This window comes from Anopheles gambiae, chromosome 3, assembly GCF_943734735.2.
Source record: "Anopheles gambiae chromosome 3, idAnoGambNW_F1_1, whole genome shotgun sequence".
NCBI lineage: Eukaryota > Metazoa > Arthropoda > Insecta > Diptera > Culicidae > Anopheles > Anopheles gambiae.
In genome coordinates, this window is record NC_064602.1 from 4,520,452 (window position 1) to 4,544,478 (window position 24,027).

General features: G+C 46.4%; 1 protein-coding gene and 2 non-coding genes across 13 annotated transcripts in view; 1 reads left to right on the top strand and 2 right to left on the bottom strand.

The window, feature by feature from the left end:
* The window catches only part of LOC1277923 (voltage-dependent L-type calcium channel subunit beta-1), a 105,635-nt gene that overhangs the window by 26,368 nt on the left and 55,240 nt on the right, over positions 1–24,027 (bottom strand). Inside the window, exons 1-2 of one of the 11 annotated variants that reach the window (XM_061659446.1) lie at positions 4,799–5,100; positions 3,464–4,150 (exon numbers count right to left, since the gene is read on the bottom strand). The exons of 7 other annotated variants lie outside the window; for them this stretch is intronic. In XM_061659446.1, coding sequence (XP_061515430.1) covers positions 3,464–3,535 — 72 coding nt within the window. In that variant the 5' untranslated portion in view covers positions 3,536–4,150; positions 4,799–5,100. Of the gene's footprint in view, positions 1–3,463; positions 4,151–4,720; positions 5,101–11,469; positions 11,491–24,027 lie in introns of those variants that run through there. 3 more of the 11 variants (XM_061659445.1, XM_061659444.1, XM_061659447.1) reach the window with 3 other exon arrangements.
* On the bottom strand, positions 7,495–7,567 carry Trnak-cuu (transfer RNA lysine (anticodon CUU)). Its single transcript has one exon. It is a non-coding gene; the product is annotated as a tRNA-Lys (tRNA).
* Trnak-cuu (transfer RNA lysine (anticodon CUU)) lies at positions 10,867–10,939 on the top strand. Its single transcript has one exon. It is a non-coding gene; the product is annotated as a tRNA-Lys (tRNA).

Here is a 24,027-nt window from a genome sequence, read left to right on the forward strand (position 1 = left end):
TTCAGATTTTCAATAAATAAAGTCACTTTGTACTGGCCTTGCAGTCCATTATATCTGGCTGTTTGCAAGAGACGCAACCCTCTCCCTTTGCCATATTTGCTATGACATGAAAAATCATCCCCTAGCGCACACTCGGGGTAAGGTCACGATCGTAAACATTGGTAGAAATTTCATCTCACACTGCGTGTTATTTGGAAAATCCTACACAATTCCATCCCTCCCAACCGTTTGCCTATGGAAACGATTAATAAATCATTGCTTCACACACGACGCTCCCGTGTGTGTGTGTGTGCATAGTTCCGGAGGCACGCGTGCACGCTCTTGATCGTGTAAATTTCCCTCAAACACAGCGGGCCAAAACACGGCTGCTTTCATCTCGCTGCTCGCGTGCTAAACGATCCACACCGACATCAATCGCCGCTGGTCCATGATTTGAACCGAAGCGCGTACATTACGTACGATCGCGCAGGCCATGTGTACATTGAAACGCCAGTAAAACAGCCGCCACCACCGCCGCCACTGGTGCGTAACCACATCTGGCGATCGATCGATCTGCTCGCCACTGACCGACCGATCCGCCCGATCGGCATGAATGCATGATGAACCAAGCCAAAGGGAAGATAAACGTGCCCCTTTTGGCTGGGCCGGTCGGTGGCCTGTAGGTTATGGTTTACCCCTCCATTTTTCACGATGTTTACCTCATTGACCGCTTGCCTAATGGACCGATTTTTGCCAACGGAGTAATAACAAAATTCGGAAAAAAAACAGTTTTCCGTTGATCTATCGTCGACAAGGGTGCGCGTGCCTGGGCAAAGAGTGGAGCTGTGTGTGAGTGACCGAATGTCGCCGATGTCGGTGTGTGTGTGTTGGCGCTTGGCAGGTGAGTTTTGGCCGTGGTTGCTCCGACCGTTGAAGCGGTGGGCGTCCACCTCGCCAACAAAGTCATTGGCGCTATAAATATTGAAGTGGTGACACACGATCGGGGATGTTCGGTAGAGTGCGAGCTTACTTACACCACAAACCACCTTGGTATGGTAAGTGAATGTGTTGGGATCACGTTGAATAGACGATCGAGAAAGGAAAGAAAATAAATTGTTGCTTGATCGCGACTGTTTTCTACAACCATTTGTAGTATATTTACTATAAAGATGTCAATAATTTTCCTCAAAATAGTAGTATATTGGTAGTAGTAAGTCTTAGATTAATATCATTTTTGTATTTTTGGCAATATTCTCTTTACTTCAAATTCAAATTATATTATCCTTTTCAGTACAGAAACACTCTACCAAAAGCAAAAAATAAAATCGCACCAACACACACACACACACTTTAGCCATGACTTGTTTGTCATGCTCGAGGTTTCTTTTTTTTTGGCACAACCCATCATTTTATGATCTCATTCTGCGCAGCTGAGCGCCAGACAGCGGACGGAAAGGCTGCAGTAATGATGATGTCAACGACAATGGCGACCCTTTCGGTCGACTGTATATGCAGATGCAGATGTCTTGCAAAGCGACAAATAATGCAACCCTAAACTGCACCACTTTGGAGATTCCTTTCTTTCCCATTTCCCCCTCCCCCAAACGGGGCTTGTGGTTGAATGAATGTATGCATTACTGCAGCAAAAGGTTGCAAAACATGTATGTATGTTCTTACTGGCTTGATGCTCGGTGGCTTGAGAAACGGAGCCATTTTGGGACAATGGGACTGAAGGGCATTTGACTTTTATGGCTCACTTTACCAAATAGAGCTAAAACACACACACACACACACACGCAAACTTTCTTGCTGCAATGTGCTCCGGCGATAAAAACGCGTCAGTTAAACTAATCCAACATACAACAAATTCCCATTTCACCGTTTCGAAAGTTTGATGGAACAGTAGGAAGCCCCCCCCCACTGATTCGGAGCAGACAGCAATCGTCAATGGATGGCTCCAGCGTGGCTAAGGCGGCTGCCACAGAACAGCACCAGAACAGCAGTGATTTACATTTCGAAGGACAATTGATTCGAATTGTAACGCACAGCAGGACGCGTTTTTTGGCACCGGAATCGCTTTTCAGCGAGCTGCTTTTGCATTCCACATACGTCTCTGCGCGAGCGAGGAAAGAGATGGAGAAACTCTCCATTCAAGGCCAGCAAAGCAGCTGCCGATGGTCAGAAAACGTGACAATTTTAAATGGGACGTTGTTGGAATTCGCAAAAAAAAACAAGTGTAATATTATGGGTGAAGAGGCTCGTGGTCGAATGGTCGAAAGCAACAAAAAAAGGGATGACTCATCGCCGAGATTAAATAATGACGATGCGCATATGCGTGCTGTGTCCCAAAAATCAGTGCAGTGCGTGCTGTGTGTCATAGTGTTTTACGCTGAAAATGAAGGACGGCTTTTTCATCTCCTTGTATGGGCCTTGTTTGAATTACTTTTTCACACATTAACGTGAAATTGTTCATAAATAGACGCTACAGAAGCGGACCACTTTTTCATGTCCACAATTGCACACAATCCAGTCGCACAAAGAGCCATCATCTGCGGGACGGAGTTTAAAATGGTACGATGGAATGATTGCGTCAGTCCCAGGCAGCGGCGTGGGAAACGGCGAGAAAGAGCTAAAGTGCATCATCGAACAATCGAACGAAGCTTCCACACCCACACGCGTAGGGATTAAGTCCCACCCCAACCCTTCCTGGGCTCCCGAGCCCGAAGGAAGTGAATGTTAAGAGTTCCGTTTGCCAAAAGTCCTCTCCCGGCTGTCCCTTCTCGTACGCTTAGTCCCATTCTTACGCGAGCGTGTGTTGTGGACAAATTCGAGGACATGTTTCAACCTTCGCTTTTTTGCTTGCTCCTTTCATTCACACACCATCAAGCTTAGCGGAACGACACGAACACCCACACACACATACACACTCTCTCGCATGCACTGTTTTGCAATTGCACTTTAGCTTGTGCAGCGTCCTTCTCCGTTCGGGTGCCCGCAATCATGTTGGGAAACGAGCGCAATGGCATTCCCGCAGCTTGGGGTGAAGGTGGTCGGCGGTTGGCAGCTCGAAAAGCATGAATGAATTTCGAACCGTTTTGACACCCACTCGAGTCGAGGCGACGGAAGAAAGGGGGCGCAAAAACCTGACACGCTTTCCACATTTTGCCTTTTGATTTGCACCCCCACACACACACAAAGCTTCTGACGGGTAAGAATTGAGTGGGGGGAAGAAAAGTCACTGCACACACTAGTCGGTGCAACGATCGCTCTTTGAACCTGCGATAGAACGGACACGGTACACAAACAACTCGTTTACTGTGTGCTGAGTGTATTGGTTACCTTCGCATTCACCTTCGCACACATTGGAAGACATTCGCTTCACACTGCCGACCGCGAGCGACAGAGTTTTCATAATTAATATTTTCACCTGGGCATAAATATTTCCTCATCCTCTCGTACACTCTCTTGAGCTTCGTTTACTTACCCGACGCTTTCGCATGAAGGGTGGCTTGTAGGTGGTATTGTGACGCTTGTGGTGGTTTTTATGCCGCAACATATTGATGTGCTGTGCTTTGGCCTGTGTAGCCCTGCGTACTGTCGAACTACGATCGTTACTCACCACCACCACCACACCTTTGCCCCCCCGGTGCAGAAAATAGGACAGAAACACACGCAGAAACACACTATTCGCCACTCAACGCGTATCAAAATTCACAAATATTTTCCCCCTTCTGCCTGCTTTCCCACACGCTTCCCTTGCACGGTTGTCACTTTATTCTTGTTGAATTCAATGAGATGGACGAAAAATTCTCGCAAAGTGCGAGGAGGAAAATAACACACAAACACAGGCCGCAAATAAAACGGAGGGGACTTGCTGCTAATATGCGGTGCGTACACATGCACTCACCGGGCTCACGAGCTCACGAGCTTCAAGGCGCGACATAATTTCAACAACCGAGAGAGAACAAACCGCACAGATAATGGGTATATTTTTGTGCCATTTAATTTGCACCATCTTTCGCATTCGATTCGGTTAAAAAGACTTTCGTTGCTTGGGGGTTTTACACCAACACTAGCACACACAGAAACACACTCACTGGGTGATTTTGATGTGATTTGAGCGGCGGAGGAATTTAGTTTTCAAACGAATTGAATAAGAGCTTAACTGTTGCTGCCGGGGGAAAAGATGACGAATGAAACCGATTTGCTGTACTCAAATATCGGGAAAAACCTCCCGTACAAACACACACACACACACACTCACACACAGCCCAAGTGGTGGATTGTAGCAAATTGTGCTACAAAATCATCACAACGCTGGTGGCAAACGAAAATAACTGACAGCGAGCTGTTCCGCCTTCCGCCACCGCTAGGGCAGAAACACTTTCACCCGGACAGGTCGTGTAAATCGTGTGCCCGATCGTAATACACACACACACACTGCACACCTCAACAACGACAACCACCAATGTCCGGGATGGGCACAATTTCCATCAATGAATTTTTGATCATCTCACTTTCGATCCGCACTGCTCGTCAGCTGCCTTGATCCACTTCACGCCACGATCGGTGCTGGCGAGCAAAAATCATAAATATTTCGCCAAAACTGTGACCTTCACACCGTGCGACAGCGTGATCACCTACACTGGCGATCGGACACACACTAATGGGGTGGAAATGGTTTGCAGCTGGCACGTTGAACTTTCGATCATTTTACAGGAAGAGCTCGCATTTTTCATACCTTTTCCGCACTAAGCGTGAGATTAAAAGCTTATTGCTAACACACAGCTATTCCTACACTTCAAAACCACCAACACACAATGGAATGATCATTCCAGCACCATTGCCCACACTACACTCTAAAAACACGTTCGACGGCTGTTAAAGGTGGGGCGGGAGAAAAAACAGGCCCAGCTTCAAACACGGCCTAGGACAAATCCGGTGGATCCGGTGGACACAAACTGACCACCGCCACTGACCGGGGCTTGATCGGCTGCAAGATCGAGCGTTCGGCGGGGGCCGTTGAAAGACCCAGACTGATGTTAAAAATAAAACTCTCGACCCGACCGAAGCCGCCACTGAAAGCCGACGCCGTTGCCCTGACCGTCCCCGTTCCGCTCTTCCGACAGACCACAAACCAACACACGCAAACTCCCGCGGGCCGAGTGTCTGTGACGGACGTGGATCGTCTTTCAAATTTGCTACCCCGTGCCAATTTGACCGAAGCGGACGCGCACAACGACACAGCGACGACGCTGCGCGGTGAGTGAAACGATCTTGCGAATGAGCCGAGATGGATGGGTGGTACTGTCGCGCTGGGTTGGATTGGAAGGTCTGAGCTCGCAGTTGGAAAGAGTGATTGAGCGACAATTGTGAGATGAATAATATTTTGAATTATTATATTTGATATTCAATATATTGGCTGATATTCGTTCCAAGCTCGTCGTTGTGTTATTGGGGCGAAGGATGGGTTGTCCTTCTAGCCATAGTCACTCATAGATAGTCATCCAAAAGAATAAGGTTTAGGATGAATCGTCCAGAGTTATTTGGTAAAATTATAAGGCATTTTGTATAGAATAGCTAAAGATTTTTTGCAAATTAAACATAAATAACTTTCGTCACAAAATATAAAACGAAACTCAGTTTCAACAGCACCCCTGTTGCGAAGACGAACCCTGTACCGAACTTGCGTACCACTTGCAACAGATGTCGTGCGGATTGCATACTTTATTTTACCCAATCTCTCTCGCGCGACGCTAGCGCCATCTATTAGATTTCGTGCAGTACACAACAATCGAGCAGTTTGAACAGTCGAGCTGTACAAACCGGAACAAATTCGGAATATTTTAAACAAAATTGTATTAATTAGCTCATAAATGATGTTTTTGATGATTGGTAATGAAATAGGAGTCGGATTTGTGTGTATTGCAGTTCATGTTCATCGCTATGTAATTACATGAACAAAACATCGAACACTAACACATCCTCAACGTAATGAGATAACCCCGATGATCCCGCAAAACTGTGTTGCGAATCTTTAAATTAGCAAATTGATTAACTTGACACAGCAAAAACTCGTCCGCTCGAAAACGGTGTAACGAACAAGTACGAATAATCTTGCTTTTTTGTGTTGATCTTGTTTCTACCACTCTTTGAACTGTAATAGTGATGGCTTTATACACGCTGAATCTGCTTGCAGCACAAAAAACACACACTACGAAGCGGAAGGGTGAAAAAAAACAGCAACAAGACAAACAAACACGATCGCTTCGATACGGAGCGGAGTGAATTTTTGGCAAAGAGGTGCCAATTTGACACATTTAATTAGTGGCATTAGCCGGGTGGCTTTGCTGGAGAAGAGGTAAGTCGAAAATGTGCAGCAAGCAGTACACCTTGGTACGGCTGGCGTTCGTAAAATGATTATGTTAAGGTGAGCAACATTTTTGCTCCGTCATTACTCCGTCTGTCTTTCGTCACAATAAGAAGCTTTTTTTTTTTGTTTGCAGAGCGAAGTAACAACAAGTACAAGGAATGAAGGACAGCAAAATGAGCCATCAATCTCAGTTCCAGCGATTGTGGATATTAGGGTATTGATGCATCGAATACGAATACATCAGAGAAGTGCATTAGGGCGTCATATTGTAAGTTATGATATCTCTAAGAGATTTTGTCTTGCGAAGGCCGTGATTAGGCTTCTAAGTAAACTGACTAGGCTATTTGAATTGAAGTTAAACTTTCAATTATATTTGACACATCTATAATAATGACTAGTTCTAGACTCTTCTAGGATCTAACTCATATAGTGAATATATTGATAATTAAATAGAAATAGAAATACAAAGCTAAAATCCTCCCGATTTAACAGAGAATAAAAGTTGTTAAACAGCTGAAACTCCTATTCTATTTCCTTCCACTATTCTATATTTACATAAGTTACTATCTATAAAAAAATAAGCGAATTATGTATATTATCCGCTTAAGAATAATTGAAGAAGAATATCGCAAAAACAACAAACACAGCAGCCGTCAAACAGTAAATCGGAGCAACGTGAAAAGTAATGAAAAGTGAATAATCTTGGCTTTACCTTTACTCGCGCCCGTGTCGAGTTCGCTTAGTACAACAGTGTTTGGACTTGATCGTGCGCTTGGGGAAATACAATAGGTGCGTTAAGGGGGAGGAAATGGGTGGAAATCAGTATTTCCTTGATGAGCTCTCTAAATGAGAACAGTTAACAGTTGCTTGTAGAACGGATATATTAAGCAAAAGTCGTTACAGAGAGAAAGATGGCACTTGTGGGTTCAATGTTGATTAATCCAACTGGATACGTAGATCGTTAATGTTGTCCGACACTTACCTGTTAGAAGACAGAAGAAAAGAGAAGAAGAAAAGACTTGTTATTAGATGATAATGTAAGCAATTTAATACATTTATTTGCAATTCTATATTGAAAAGCTAAACCAACTAGCAACTATGAATACATACAAACTGTGAACAAAAGAGAAATCATTACCGTGCGCCCAACGTGGGGCTCGAACCCACGACCCTGAGATTAAGAGTCTCATGCTCTACCGACTGAGCTAGCCGGGCTGTTAGATTTTCCACCCAGCGCGGTACAACATTAGCGATTTTACTTTTCCCAATTTCACTTCACACACTACCGCGCACGCCCTCGACCGTTGAAGATCGTTTGCGCCGGCGCGCGCCTGAACGTATGAGAAGGGGAGGCAAATACCGATCAGTACACTCCTACACCTCTCGCAAATGCAACCCACTCATGCTCCCGTAGCAAAACAAAAACGACTACAGTATAGCGCTAAGTGCAATCCAGGTTTGGGTTCAGTTTCTTCTTTCCCGGAAAATGAGGCACGGGAATAGTTGGGACATTGTTTGAAATGCGAGAAAAAATGCCAGCCCCAAAAACCACGGGACATGTGAGCGTGTGTACTATATTTAGGGGAGAAGTAGTAGTGTGGAGCGAACGTACTTGTCCCGGCATACGAGTGGGTGGCCAACGGTGAACCTTAGACCCTGAACAACAAAAAAACACAAACTACCAAAACTCTTCAATGCCAGTGCGTTGCATTTTCGGTATGCTGCAGGCGAAAGTGAGATTATTGTATCGCCCTAGAGAGCTTAGTTTTATGCTTTTCAGCTATTAAACAGCTACCAACACATGTAACTTTAAGTATCGTCGAGTTTGTTTAAGTGGATGTTAAACTTGAATAAAATTATGAAAGAATTTACTTCATCTTTATTATTTTCACAAAAACTCCAATACCTTTTCCCAGTAGGTAACATCTACTCTTCACTAGAACAGTAACCCGAAAAGAAGATCAACAACACGTCGTTGCAATAAGTGCATTCGAAGCGACATGCGTTCGTCTTACATAAGAGTGTACTTAATTGAATGAGTAACGCCGCCCCCGTCGTGCGTCCACTGCGCTTTCCCCCTGCGCCGTATGGAAAATCACAACCAAATGTTCTCTCCCCTTTCACCGTATGCTCGAGTCAAGTCAAACGTCGGGCCAAACCCCATCCCGTCAACCGGCCACCAGTCGACCACCGAAATTCCCGTAGCCGAATTTCCCCAAAACACTTTGACTGCAATCACCCCTTCCCCCTCCCCCCCGTAGTTGGAGGAAAATCTAAGCCTCTCTTGCCTCTATTTTTGGCATCATGTCCGGGGCACGTTCCGGCCGGGTTAGCCCATCTTCCTCCCTGCTTCTTCCGTCGCCTCTCTTGTTGTGTGGTATGAAAATCGTGATCACATTACATTATCCACCGATGCGTGTGTGTGTGTGTGTTTGTGTGTATTTGCGGTGCATTCGGTGAGCGGTCTATGCACATGAGAATAATGCCCCGCAGCGTCACGGTGGCACGTGCTGTCATCGATCATAAAATTTCTCAGCTGTGTGCTCCAGCGGGAATGCACTTTTCCCCCGTGGAAGAGAGGGAGAGAGATAGAGACAATGCGATTGGGTTTCTAGTTCACTGTGTTTCACCAATTTGTGGTAGGTGGATTCATTAAATGCTTGTTTTGCAATGCTTTAAAGAGGTAAAAAATCAATTTGCAATCTTAATAGAGAGCCCCCGAAATGGTCAGCTAAAAGTGCATGAAAGTAATTCCACCGTTAAGTCAGACTCATTGAAAGGATGTGAATAACCAAACCACAGAAACCGCAAAGAAAAACAACAATCCTAAGCACCCGAAAACAACTATCTGACCGCGCTTAAATGGCACCCAACAACAAGTCGGACAGTCGGGGTTTGGTTTTGCAAGTTGATTGCAAGCAGCAAACAAAAACGTTTCTCTCAGTGCCCAAAAAGTTTCGCCCTACGTCTGTCTGTTGGTCCATCAAAACTCCTGCAGCTCCGTGCGCAAGCAGGGACCAACCGAGAGCGGGCAACAACCACCCGCAAAAGGAATGGGTTTTACGCAAGCAAAAAACCAAAACGCAACGATACGCGGCAGAACATGCTGCAAATTTCGGGCGAGCTGAGAAAACAAGCATGAATCATTAATCTCCTACCGCAGACAAGACTCATAAAGATAATTAAGCAATTTCGGCGCGTTGATCCTGCTCGCTCTGGGGTCCGGTTTTGCGGCGCGAAGTGAGTGTACCGAAGGAACAAAAAGTGCATTTGCAGGAAGCATGCATGAGCTGGCTTTTGGTGCAATTCAGATTGAAGGTAGTGAAGTCGGACCCGTGCACGCGCTAGTGGTCTTTATCTCTTTTTTTTCTTCTTCTTCTGACCGAAAATGGATCATGTAGCAAACATGCGTGGGTGGGTGGGTAAGCAGCAAAACGTAAAGAGTTATCTGGAGGCTTATTTTTCATGTGTCGTTATTTTTACCTCACTCGAATGTTGGATTCGTTATTTTTTTTATTTTTAAAACACGCCTTGCGTTTACCCCTTGCGCGAAGGGCAAGTAGCAGTAGCGTTCCTAGTAAAGCATAATAAATCGAGCTCGATCTGTCTCCCATCATAAACGGGAAAGGAATGCTTACACACATCCTCTCCCCTCCGGCACACTGTTTGATCGTGCGCGTACACGAGCGTGCTCGTTTTCAGCTGATCATGATGACGATCGTTCCGTTTCCGCCACCGTCCGGAAGCTCAATCGAGAAACGGGCTCCCCCATTCAATGGAAGCGCCATCCCCTTCCCTATCTCTTTCACACATGTATTCCACCGATGGAAAAGAGAGAAAAAAAAAAACGCTTGTGGTAAGCAGCATCTCTTAGACGCATGAATAAATCACCGGAAAAATTAAAACAAACCACCATCGGCACGACTTCTACCGTCGTCCGTTTTGCCCCTTTACCCACATACAACGCTCCAGGGTTTTTAGTGACGCTGTTTATACACTTTTCCGGTGAAGAGGAAGAGGAAAATGGAAATCCACACGCCACTGTGTAACGATCGGTAACGCTTTTTTCTATTACAGAATGTGGGACGGGAATATGAGTGAGTGTTTTCCATGGTAAAGAATTTTCCACGTTCTCGTTCACTTTCTCTCCTCGCCGTACTCACGCACACGCACCGACTGCACAGATGGGGGAGCATGGCCGTGGTCGGCCCGGCGGTAAGTTATGGTTATGAATTTTGAAAAATCTAGCACGTGCTTGAAGATTGCGCGCCCGGTAGTGATGAGATTGGTCTCCGGTACGCCGCCCGGGCGCCAAGTGCTACTTGTATGGATTGCAGTAAACGAACGGAAAGAGAAGTAAACCGATCGACCGTGGGGTATGGGATGGTAAAAGAGGGAAAATTTCCTTTGCAATCGTCTACTCATAACATGAGCGCAATGTTGTTAGTTATTTATTAGCAAACGGGTACGAAGATTAGCTTCATTTGATAACGACGGTAATGGAAAGAACAAGTGCCCGGCTAGCTCAGTCGGTAGAGCATGAGACTCTTAATCTCAGGGTCGTGGGTTCGAGCCCCACGTTGGGCGGTGTGAAGTGCTCTTTTTTTCAGAAACACAACAGACAACGTTAGATCAATGGACGGTGATGATGATAGCATGAGGGAAAGAGGATGAGATGAGTACGTGTTGGGGATGATCTATTTCTGTAACGATTGTTTTGATCTGTGCTCTTGACAACCCCTTTTCCCATTATAAAAATCTCTATGTAAACAAGACAAACAGTGTGCGCAAAAACTACTTTATGTGCAAAAGTAACTTCCAATAATTTGTTTTTAAATTTGCTTCTTTTCTAACAGTCTCACTAGTCTAGGTACGTGTGTACCTTATCGCTTTGTGTTGCGATCAATTCCTATCTCACTACCATCAAACAACACTACGCGAACATCCTGCTACTACGGTGCGCTACATTCGCTCTAAAAACACGCATCCCCTCCCCTCCCTTCCACCGTGACACCAGCCACCATCAGTAGAAAGATGGCCGGCGGGCAACCACTACGGGACAACTACTACACCTTGGGGGATGGGGAGGGGTGCGCTGGCGCAGCATTGGACATTACCGGCATTCGGTTCACCCTGAGTACGAATTTGTCGTGACGGTTGGCAGAGCTATTGAAGCCTCCCATAGCATTGTTTGCGCGGTGTATCTGTAGGTGTGGGACTGTACGTGTCTGTTTGTGTCTGTATCGGGCGTAGTAGGCATTTGGGAGAGCGTAGGTAGTAGTAGTAGTAGTAGTAGCAGTAGCGTACTAGTGTTGGCACTTATTGGTTTGTCACTAGAATCGGAGAAAAACAAACAAAGTAAATAAGAAAAAAAATGAAAGTATCGGGTAGCAGTAAGCAAAATAATGGAGCAAAAATATGACCTAAAACGGTTTAAATATTAAACGGAGCAGCATTGACTACTACAACGCAAATACAAAACATACAAAAATGAAAACGGCATAAATGAAAGGAAAGGCGCAAAACCCCTGGCAAGACGAACACACTGTAGATGTGATGGCACAGTGGGAGGGTGCATAATGCAGTTCACACACAAAAAAAAAGAAGTGACACGAAACGAGATGATGTTTAGAGCCTTGTTTATCAAACGAGCAGTCCCTTTGCCCTTCAACCCGCGCATGTCATCACCCTTGCGCGCACTATCAACACGAATGCGGCACAAAAACGGAACACAAATGTTGCATTAATTGCGAATCTTGCGGCCAATATAATAAAATGAATTATCAAACGGCCGTCACCACCGACTACCGACTTTATCCTCTCTCTCTCCCTCTCTATCTCGGTGTTGTTGCTACCCATCCCAACGAACACGGTAGACGAAATATTTTACACATTAATTACACATCTCCTCGACACACACACTGCACTGCGCAGCCCGTTGCAGGAGAGTTTCGCGGGTGCGAAAACCCGACGAAACTAATGGCTGCCATTACTTTTACGGAGTACATGTTTCGTCGAACATAAGCGAGTGTCAGTGTGTGTGTTTTTTTGGTGGATCTTGTTCGGGGTTAGCATTGACGGCCCTAGGCTGGAGGTCTTTCTGTGTGTGTCTGTGTGTGTGGATATGCCTTCCGATGGGGCCTTCTAATTTAATTAGAACCATCTGTACGCCGCTCCAGACGACACTCCAGACACACACTTTTTTCGTTCTTATTTCGTTGGCGTCCCACACACCCATTCGGTATGCATCATTACCGCGTGCTAGGAGGTTTAGTAATTCGAGGAAGTACGGTACACCATTCGGCCGAAACTCATGAATCAAACCAAGCGCCGGGGGGACTGCTGCTGCTACCGCTGCCACTCATAATATTGATGACGACCTGGGAGCTAGGATGGACTGCAACCCGAGCGAGCGTTGAAGCGTTGGTACAGCTGCAGCATTTTATTGCTCCCTTAATCAAATTAAAAACACCCGTAATCGAACCCGCACGTCCGGCTGAGGTAGTGCCAAAGCAACAGGATGCACTTGATAAGCGTTAAAACTGTCGGGACTGGCTCGTGCGCCGATGGCGATCTTGCGGCGATCTTCGCGAGTTTGTACTCCTGTCTACGGAGCCGCCAATGCAACAGCATAAATTAAACGATGCGCATCGACCACGACCGGCTTCTTCCTCAAAACCCTCGGTCAACATCGTCCACAACGGCAGCAGCTTAAGCAAAAAACGAGCAAACAACAGACCCCACTAACCAGCTGTGTGTTAGATTAGACCCATTTGCCCATCAGCCGGCTCGTGGCGGTGGTGGAGGAAAATTTGATCCACAAATAGCCCAACGCGATCGCGTCCCACACGGGGCACCCTTCCACGCGAAAGGGCATTGTTCGGCAGTGGGCAACACAAGGATTAAGAGCAAAAGGGGCATAGGGGGCGATGTTCAAGACGTTTACCCCTTTTGCTCAAAAGCCACCCGCTCCCCGATCGAGCGGCCGCCTGAGGGGGGCAACGCGGCGAACCAGCTAGCCGCATCTAATCAAACCGGTCGAGGCTCGTGCCATCCTTTCGCTACAGCGAAGCCAAACTTAATCGCTAAAACGGGCGACCCAAGCGCAGCACAGAAAACATAACCTATAATACTATGCTGCTTTTGGCGTGGCGGCTGATGCCGATGCACAGGTTAGCCTGGCATTAGAGCAGCGAATTAGAGAAGCGAACCCACTGGCGGCAGCAGCAGCAGCAGCAGCAGCAGCTGGCTGAATGCATAATTTGTTTTCTGGTGGCAGCTCTAGTTTTTGCCGCTCCACCCATGATCGGAAGGCAGGACTAAGATGGGAGCCGATGCTTTTTTTGTGCTGCTGTTGTGTGTATTCGGAGCCATTCGTTGCAGGACATGATTTCCTAGAAATTGGCAAGCTTGCCAGGGTCCCGGTGATCGAGTTCGGCGCTTTTGCCTCCAGAGCTAGAGGCTTTACGAGGGAATTGTTATTTATTTATGTTGCCTTTGCAGGCGATCAAACATCTGCAGGAGGATGCAATCGAGCTGAATCGTAGTTGAATGGTGCATCTTGCGCTGGATATTGACCGGCTGCACGGGTATTTCTGTGGCGTCTGGGGTAATTTAATGACTTCAAATAGACGCTTGTTCATTAAATGGTTTTGCTCATTAAGAGCTGTTGTGCGAGGCTTTTTGGAGATCAGTATTCTTGTATACTTCAAGGAATAGGACACATTAATCTCTCAACAAGTAATCTGTCATTACCCTTTTACAGTACATCAATTGTACAGAGCGTATCAAGCATCCGTGTCTAATGCCCACTGATCCGTCAACTACGCTGTATTCCAAAAAGGAAGTGACTTCAGATCCCTTTTGCCGTCTGCAAAGACACGATCTGATGTGATCGTTCCTGCGATCTCCCTCGGTGGGCATGGATCGTTCATCATTTCAGCTGCTGTACGGAGGGACACAAAAAGATCATTTTGCTTGTCGTTGCTGCCACTGGAGACCTTCTGCAAATGGCACAAAAAAACTGATGCACTCGTATCTTTAGCAGCGCATCGAAGACCTCGACACTGGTGGTACGATCGGGCTGGAGCAACAACACTTAAACCGACAGTACATACGAATGCAGTGAAGACGTCTTACTTGCGCGTTGTCGTCAGGTCCGTCGAAAAAAACAATTCGTCATCCACGTTTTCGGGCTGCCCCCTAGAAACGGCTTCAAAACAATTCCATGTCGAGACGATTACAATAACGCCTTTTTAGGCGTTTTGGAACCCGTTGTCTGTCATTCGGTTGACTTTAATTTCACAGCAAAGCTCGATGCCAATCTTTCAAATCATTATGCTACGTCTTATGGTCGGTCTGTTCGCCCGTCTTGTTCGCCTGTCCGAGCGAGTATTTCCCTTACTGCCATGGGTTAGATTTTAATTCAGTTCCATTTGTCGAGTTCCACGGTCGAGCAGCGGGTGCACCATGCAGTGAATGGTAGTTGTTGCAATTTGGTGCGCACCCCACGTCACTTCACCCCTTTTCCCGCTCTTCCGGACGGCATGGTTGTGTCGTCTCTTTCAAGGTCAATCATCGTTATGTTTATAAATTAACCAAACTGTATGTAAATCTTCTATGTATGGGTGTGCATGGGGTTGCTCCGAAACCAGACAGGGCATGTGAAATGTGTTATTATTATTCCCCGCCTTAGCGTGTACGCCTTATGGGCGATAGTAGCTGGCGGAGAAGGTCCCTCGACTCCCCTGCCAGACGGATTGGCTGGAGGTTTTCGGTTGTGAATGAGTTGTTTCAATTGTTGAAGCAGAACGAAGGGCACTACAACGGATGAGTAGTCGTGCTGGAAAAAGGGTGCGTGGATGAAGCGGGAAACTCAATTGACGGGGGTTTCAAGTGAGAGAAGAAATGCACCAAATTGGAAGCCATTTTGGACTAGTTGCTGTGTGCATAAGTGTATCGACTAGCAAACCAGCAAACCCACATTGCTGTTAGTTTGAAGAACTAAACCATTGGAAGGAAGAAGAATAAATGTTGATATAATTGATTTTATATATGTGAAACAATTATAGCAAATTAATGAACATTTTAAACGTTCCTGAAATCCTACACTCAATTATCAGTCCACTTCCCAAACGAAAAGGCTTATAAAAAAGGAACACAAATTTTGAAACCCGTACTCTCGCTCCATCACCTCATGCTCCAGTGTTCATATTCATGCTTGATTGTTTCGGATACCATTTGGTTCCGTGTACGGTTTCGCCAAAAGCGCTGCTGGCCCGCTGATGGTTTGGACAGGAATAATGTGCCGAATATGTTCATAAACCACCTAGAGCACAGGGTGGGAAAGGGGAAAACGGGGGGCGAAAACTCAACAGCACCACCGTGGAGGGTTCGGCGTCGAAAAGACGATCCGGTGGTGGTTAGTTTGCGTGCCGAGTGAGTTTAATTTTTCTGTTTACCATAACGAAGCCGAACAAAACACCCGACAAATGGACGGGTCGCGAAACGCACGCAAATTGTAAGCGGTGCTGATGGGACAGAAATATTCCGGGGGAGTTGTGGGGAAGCGGTAGGAACGCATTGAAACAAATCTCACGAAAAATAGCGGAAAAGAAGGGCTGTGATAGGGAGTTGGGGGGATTGAAATATTCTTTCTCCTCCCAATTGCTCGCCTCCTTCTCCTGGGTGGGTTGTGTTTAACATTTCCGTGGCCCATCGGATGATTGTTTATTAAACATGGCTCATTGTGCAATCAATCGATGTGTTTGTGTGCACGAACGAGCTAAATATTAAAGAAGCTGATTGGATTGGGATAATGCCGTGAATGTATGTAAATAAATACAAACCAATCATACGTTGTACTGTTGGTCACACAATATATAGAGCACGTTGACACACTTTCGGGATCCTATCCTGAGGATTTGGTGCCCCCCCCACCATTTGATTGTCGATTGTCTGTACCGTGTCCAAAACATCAATTTTCTTTTGACCTTGGGTGCAAGGAAAAGAGGAATGAACAAACTGTAAAATTTTACGCCTCCCAGCACAAGGATCATTTCCGCTCCCTCTTTGCACCGTTGAGGTTGAGGCTCTTGCGCTTTCGTCACATTCCTCGCACTCGTGTTGCCGGGGTCCCGCGGAGGGATGGTGCATCGGAGCAAAAATGTTCCACTTCGTTCGCTTCCGAGAAGAGGCTCAAGGACAACGAGCACACACAACACACACACACACGAGGCACCGCACAAGTTTTGTCGATGCTTTCGTCGGCTGTCGCTCGATTTCCGTTCCGGCTTTCCTCTCTTCCCGCTCGTACCTCGTTGCAACGATTGCAATTTACAAGATCTCTCCCCTGTTTGCTTCATTTATTCCGCTGGCACAGGGCTCGGATGGTGGAATTTGGCGGGCGAAACCTACACTTAGATTGCATTTATCATCACACGGGGCCCTTGTTTTCGGGGCCGTGCGGCCGGTTTTGGGATGCTGCAGCTACCGAGATGCGCCAATATTTGACTGCACTTCAAGGACGAATCGAGAGTGGAGATGTTTGGGGAAGAATGAACGCGTTCGGCGTCATAAAGTGGATGAACAATTTCGGACGGGTTTGGTTGGGACGTAGGCTAAGTAGCATTTTCGTTCGTGTTCGCTCAGGGGTAGAGGTAGGCTGTGCTGTTGATCAAACAATATAAAGCATTTTGGAGGAAGAAAAAACACGCTAGGCGCCCTTTTGATGCAAGCGAAGCCCCTAATAACCGCTATTAGGGCGGCTAATATGATTAATAAAATCAGAGCCACCACCGTGAGCATCGGTGGCGAGCGAACGAGACAGATTCTTCTAGATATTAAACAGTAAAAGGCTTCCGCCTTCGATGGTCGATTTTCATCAATCGAACCGTTTCGTTTGGGAAACCGATAAATTGGGTGAAAATTGCAGCGGAACGGACGATTTGTTTGTTTGTTGTTTTTATGTGCAATAAAGATTTAATTTCATATTGGCGATTTCTTATTGAGGAGTTCCCGATCAAAGCGTGTCTTTGATGCACCGACGAGCGGTTCACGTGCTTAAAATCAAAATAATTAAAAAGTAATACTGCTTCCAAGTACAATTCTACCGAACCAGGCCATCAGTTTCTGCAAAACATTGTCTTTCTAATGGCCACCCAGTTCCGTTCGGCTACCACGACCAGTGCATAAACTGACGCGATGTACGCTTTGCACCTATAAAACCCATCCTTGCACCGATGCTGATGGATCGCTCGCTCTCCTGCGCTGCCGAAGTGCCAGTGACGAGCTCTAATTATTATATCAAAAGTTCGTTTCAACTACTTAAAATGAATTTCATTCCCATTCCCAACCCCAACAGCAGTGTGCCAAAACGAATGAAAAAGAGTGTTTGATATCGTGCCGTACCGTGCCGAGACGAGACGCATAATTTCACTCTAATTTAGAGCTGGAACCACTCTCCTCACCCCCTTTACCCCAACACACACACACACAAACACACGTAAACACGGACTAATTTACTCCATCAAAGCCCCGACGAAAGGGCCATCGGGCGAGGGAAATCCATCAAAAACTCAACTGCCGTAGCCGGAACATTCAAACAACATGACGCATATTTGCCGCGTACGAACAAGGGTGGCAGCAGCGCAGATAAGGATCCACTTTCATTGGAAGGAGCTTGGTGTGGACTGCAATCCTCGGACTCGGCTCTCGTCATCTAATCGAAATCGAGAGAGAAAGAGAGAACCACCCTCCATCCCCCACACAGAAGGATATACACTAACGAACCGAACAAAAACCTAACCCTTCCGAGATCCTTTTCGTGCCGGAAATTACCGTTCCATGGATGGGTGTCCCTACGACTTGTGGGTAAGCAGTGAGCGAGAGAGCACGCAGACATAGCCGCCCAAACTTCCAACCTCCCTACTGCTACCGTCCACCCCAGCTGCTGTCGAAGGACACAATCGGGACAGCTAACGGGGGATGGCGAAAATTGTGGGTTGTCTACAGAGTGCCGCAGGAAAATGAAAATTTCGTTGCGCCTTCTAGTGGAAGGGACACACGGAAGGGAATTGCGTTTTCGCAAACGCAAATGTACCGTTCGTTACTTGCGTGATGTCTGGTAAGGGTTCTACCCGGTGCTCCAAACACGACATGCGGAACGCATACTGGTCCCGTCGACCCCGTCCGTGATGTGATGTGTCTCGGGCCAGGGCTTTCGACAAACAAACAATCGCTCATTATCCTTTTTTTCCTGCCCTTGCTGTGCTTGCTATGCGTTTGTAGGCATCAGTGTCAAACGGAATGAGGATTAAACGGTCCGGATAATGTGTGTTTTGTTCGTTGGGGTTGGAAAGTGGAAAATGAAAGCTTATTAGTAGGTTTTTTTTTCTTTCTTGGGACTAATTGCAGTAAACACATGCAAAAAAGTGTCGGCTATAAACGGTAAATCGATAAAAACATGGATCAATTATGCATTCTTGCCGTAAGGAATTATTAGAACTCCCTGAAGATATGAGTAAGCCTTCAGCAATGCACACTTCAGGACGTTCGACCATTTGCTCATTCCAAATCAATTTACGGAGAAGAGAACATTTGACCAAGCCTACAAAAAACAGTTCTAAATGAAGAAATGTTCTTGAATACTTCAACCTACACTAATCTGCACAAAACCATAATGACTCCTTTTCCAACTAGAATTAAACTAGAACATCATCCATCATATTTCGTCTGCCAAAATCGCGGTGCAATCTGGTGTCGATTTCCCTGAAGTGAACCCTACAAAGCACCGCGTCAGATAATTGTTAACCTTCTTTCGGTCTCGACGTTCAAGGACTCGCGTCTAATGTCTCTAAGTATCCTATAAATACCTTGCACCACCACACAGAAATCAAAAGTGCAACGCCAAACGGGGAGCTGTCGGTGCCACCAGAGGAGATCACCTTTGTGTATGCGCTGATCCCAGTCTAATATCTACGCGTCAAAAATCAAACCCATTCCGCCCGAACCCCCTCCGACTGCACACTGTAAAGACAGACATGCCGCCACGTTCTGCCAACGGCATCAATGATCGCGGGAGCGGGAGGAGCGAGAGGCCTTCAATTTGGGGAAATAAAAACCCGCCCCAAAGCCCGCTTCAATCGCGATTCCGCGCGCACGGTTAAGTACATTTTAATTGTGCACCCTCGAAGTCGATCGCTGCGTTTCCGCTGATCACCTTCTGGAGTGATGGCGCCGACAAACCGCCAAGCCCGCCCGGTAACATAATGCTCGGTACAGAGTCGCGCGAAGGCTTGATCCAATATCTTAAGGAGATTATTGTGCCAAATTCGCAAGCTCGAGGTTTGCAATGTCTCCCAACCCTCCCCTCCGCAGTCCATCTTAATTTGTGAGTGTGTGCGCGATGCAGTCTAGGGAATGCGTCCATGCTTAAGCGAACGATCAATTATGGCAGCCGCAAAGGGGATTGCAATGGGTAAACGCTAATTTACTGCACCTTCGACGCGGCTGTGTTTTTTTTCTTTTCTGTTTGTGATTCGTCTTTATTGACTGGTGGTGGTGGTGTTTTTTTGTGTGAACCGCTGATTGCCATCGTTTGGATCATTCATAAATTAAATTCATATTCAGCTCGCGAGCGGGTTTGCACGAACGGACTGATTTTTTGTGTGAGCGTTTGCACCTAATTGATTGAAGCGATCGACAACGGCGAAGGGAAGTGACTGACAGATGCATTATGATCGGAGATGGAGTGCAGAAAAGGAAGAAATGACCGAGTGCGGCACAATGGGTCGCTCATAATTGAACGGTTAAATCAAATAAGGAAATAACCGTTTGAGCTTTATAGAATAATAAAACGTTGAGCACACTTTCGGTCGACTTTTTCGTTTGATAATTAATAAACCAATCTAGGTTCCAATTACCAAAAGAATCTATCTAAGCAACTGCATCATCACGTTGCACACACTCTGAGTTCTTCATGCATCATCTAATTCAAAATCTTCCTAATCGGAGCTTTAAAAACAGCCAAGCCACAAAGCAACAAACCCCAAAGTTTGCGTCCTAAGCATATCTCGCGTGAAGCATTGCAAACCCCTGCCCCTGGCCGGCGACCGGCAAGAAGATGAGGGTTTATGAGCGCCCCAAAATTATACCTTTCGGGTCAGAATTACAAACAGAGTAAGAAGCTCACACAGCAAAACGTTAAACAACCACTAACAGAACACGCAGCATCAACTAGTGTGTTTGTGTGTGTGTGAGTTTGTGCAAAATGTTTCAAGGTTTTGCGGGTCGTTTTATTATTATTATATGCATTAAATTATCTTTTACACTCCTCCCGAATCACGGTGCGTACCTGGAGAGGAGACCGACAGGAGGTTGTGGAGGGATGCTGCTCCACCGAACTACCCCGGAGGCATGCTTTGCGGTGCATGATGATTCTGCCCGAAGGCCACACGAAACCGAGGTACGAAAGCCAAAAAATTGGTAAATTCTTTCCGGGGCACGGGTTGAGAGGATTGATTTCGCTGGAAACATGCAGCTTCTGGGTTCTGTGTGCCGTCGCTCCAAACTTTTCTCTCGTTCCCGTTCTTCCCTCGGGCGGAATGAATGCATACCGATTCGGCCGGGGTAAGGATTGTGCAAGTCTTCCGGTGTGCGAAGATACGTTTCGGGAGTTAGAACACTTCCCCCAGCTACGTTCTCTCGTGGTCATGATTTCGTGGCACTGTTAATCCTTCGGTCCGAACGAAGTTTTGCATATTTCTGGCACGAGATCGCTTGTCCACTTTCTGCTGTTACTGCTGCTGACTCACACGGTTGTGTGTTGGTGAAGCAGTGAACAAACACTGTTGCATACCCCAGTTGTGGCGGGCTGGTTGCATGTTTGACCAGAGCGATCGAGCGAGAACACGCCGACAATTGGAGCATCCTCGAAACGTCCGACAAGACCTTGGACTGCAATTTTCGCAGGCTCGTTGAACGGGTTCCTTTCGTGCTCGTCTCTGCATTGTTCCTGGAGCGGAAAATCTAACGGTACTTCTTGGTCGGGACGAACCGGCCTGGGGTTTCCAGGACCGGACGCCATGTTGCTAGCGTTGCTCAGTCCCGTACAGATGAGATGACTCCCCACCGCCTGCAGCAAAGGGGCACGGGGACCGGACAACCGTTCAAACCGTTGTGTGGAGTGTGGAGCAAAGGAAACAAGGATCCAATAATAGGACAAACGAGCAACAACGGCACAAATAAAAAGGCCAAACTGCACTACACGGGAGGGTACCGAGGGATGAGAAAGGGTTCGATTTGCTTCACAATTCCCGGTATCGAGGTATAAGGGCCGCTTGTTTGGCCGCAACACAACAGTTTGCACTCGAGCACCACCGGCATTTCGCCGCGCACACATATCGATGGATTAATGTTTCCGCCCTTTTCCGAAATTATAGCATTCGTGCAGTGAATCTTAATGAGAATCGCGTGTTTTTTTTCTGTATCTTGGGCTATCCCTCACGGGCGTACGGTGTAAACCCGTGCACATGCCCTGTATCCTTTCTCCAATTTTAAGACCCGTTGTTTTGTCGGCATAGATGATAGAGAGGGAGAGAGCGAGAGAAATAGAGAGTGTGAGGGAGGTTCGGATAATCCTGGAAGGATGATTGACTTTGCAGTTTTGTGTTGGTTGTCTTGTCTTGAAGTAACGGTAGGAAATGAGAAAATTACTTCGCTCGATCGACGTGAAGGTGAAAGGAATGGGTTGTATTCGACGAAATAAGTACAATTTTCACAGGAAGGATAGAACCGTTTGATACAATTAAATTGTATGGCATGGGAATAAGTAGCTACCGCACGGCAAGGACAAGAATAAATGTGTTTGGTGTAGACAAAAAAGTGACTGGTTCTTGCTCAGCAATGACAAATTGAGGTTTTATTCTTGGGCGTTGAAATTGACCGGTGTTTGTGCCTTCAAAAATGACATCATCGTCTTACGCCACTCGCTAAGTATTGTACCATTTGTTGTCCACGAATGGGCAGGTTGACCTGTTCAATATGCGTCCGACTTTGATAAAGAAAACAAAAAAGCGGGTAATAATTTTGCTTAAAAAATTACCCAAAAATATCCCTCCTCAAACATCTTAAAATCGAAAGTAATCCTCCTTCGCAGAAGCGATATCCAACAGCATTTCAACATTCTGAGACAAAAGGGTTTAAAAAAGATCTAACAAATGAAAGAAAACATTGTAGAAACCGGAATCGTGGGCAGTAAATTCTTCGGATCGTTCCCAGGTTCCCTCATGCAGCCGAAATTGTTGCAATGGTGTGAACCAGCCTAAACCAGTAACTCCATCAGCCTGGACGGACACTGGCAATTCGATGGTGGCGGCAGCAGGAGCAGCAAGACAGCAAGAGCAAAAGTTGCCCAAACAGCATCCGCGCAATCGTCGTTCTCGCTTTCATCGCCATCGTTGTCGTCGTCTTTCGTCGGCTCGTCTAAGGTTTCCGGATTCGGCAAGGGGCTCCCACCGTTGGGACAACACCAATTTATGTACATTCTTGCATTAAACTCTGTCACCATGGCTGGAGGCTGTTGGCAGACCGGGGGAAAGAAACATACAACAGTACGAAGGTAGCATTGAGGCTCGATTAATGATGGCCGGCAAGTGTCGCATTTCGTGAGCACTATTAATTTTAGTTGCATTTTCTTTACACAAACAAGTATGAGCCTTACAAGCCCTCCAATACCAAAACTGCACTGAGTTTAATGCACCAAACTCCTTTCCTGATATAATTAAAACAAATGAAATGCATTAAAAGCAAACATTTCAGCCAAAGATTACCGTGATAAAGAAACTTGTTTCGTGTTTGCTTACTTGCCAAATGTGCGATCCATTGTCCCGTTCCTCTGCCTTCCCAATGCTCGTTTGCAATCGGTTCGCTTGTTTGGTGGTAATGTTTGGTGGTTTGAATATTCTCCCCAACACTCTTCCTCCCTTCTGCAACCCACATTTCATGATAAATTAATGCTTCATTTATTTCGGGTACCCGTACACCGGACGGGACCGTCCGTAGAACGGGTTCTGTAGCTGTCTCCTCAGAAGAAAAAAAAAGACCAGCAAGAGATGATACTGCGCTCGGTGCGCTTTATGTGTTTAATTTTTAATACACCCTGCCTCTGTAGGCCGCCCAGAACGGCGAACAGTATCCAACCCGCAACGAAGACACGACATGCGAAATTCACATTTTCAGACGCTGCTGCTGCTGCTGCTGCTGCAGTGAATATCAATTGTGGTGACCTTGAATATTTCGATTTCGTTTCGGGACGCGGCTTGCGCGCGTTTCATTTCGCGTTAGTTTTGAGTGTCTGTGTGACGAAAGTGGCGAACAGAAAGCACGGAAAGAAACGCATTAAATACAAATATCAAACAGGGTAAAAAAGCATTTCAACCCCATCAGCGGTGCGGACACACAGCGGCTGATGCAAACGCGCATCGCGGAATTGCGCGAGCATCAATACCACACTACCATCGCCAACAGGCCCCGGTAACGTCCCAAAGTCTGGAACTCATCGCACAGGATCTCTGAGGAGATGGGTTTTGGAAGGGGGTACATTGTGGGAAAGAGTGAAGCAAAAATATATCAACAGTGCAGTTTTTGTTTTCGGTTTGTGTTGCTGCTGGTGCTGT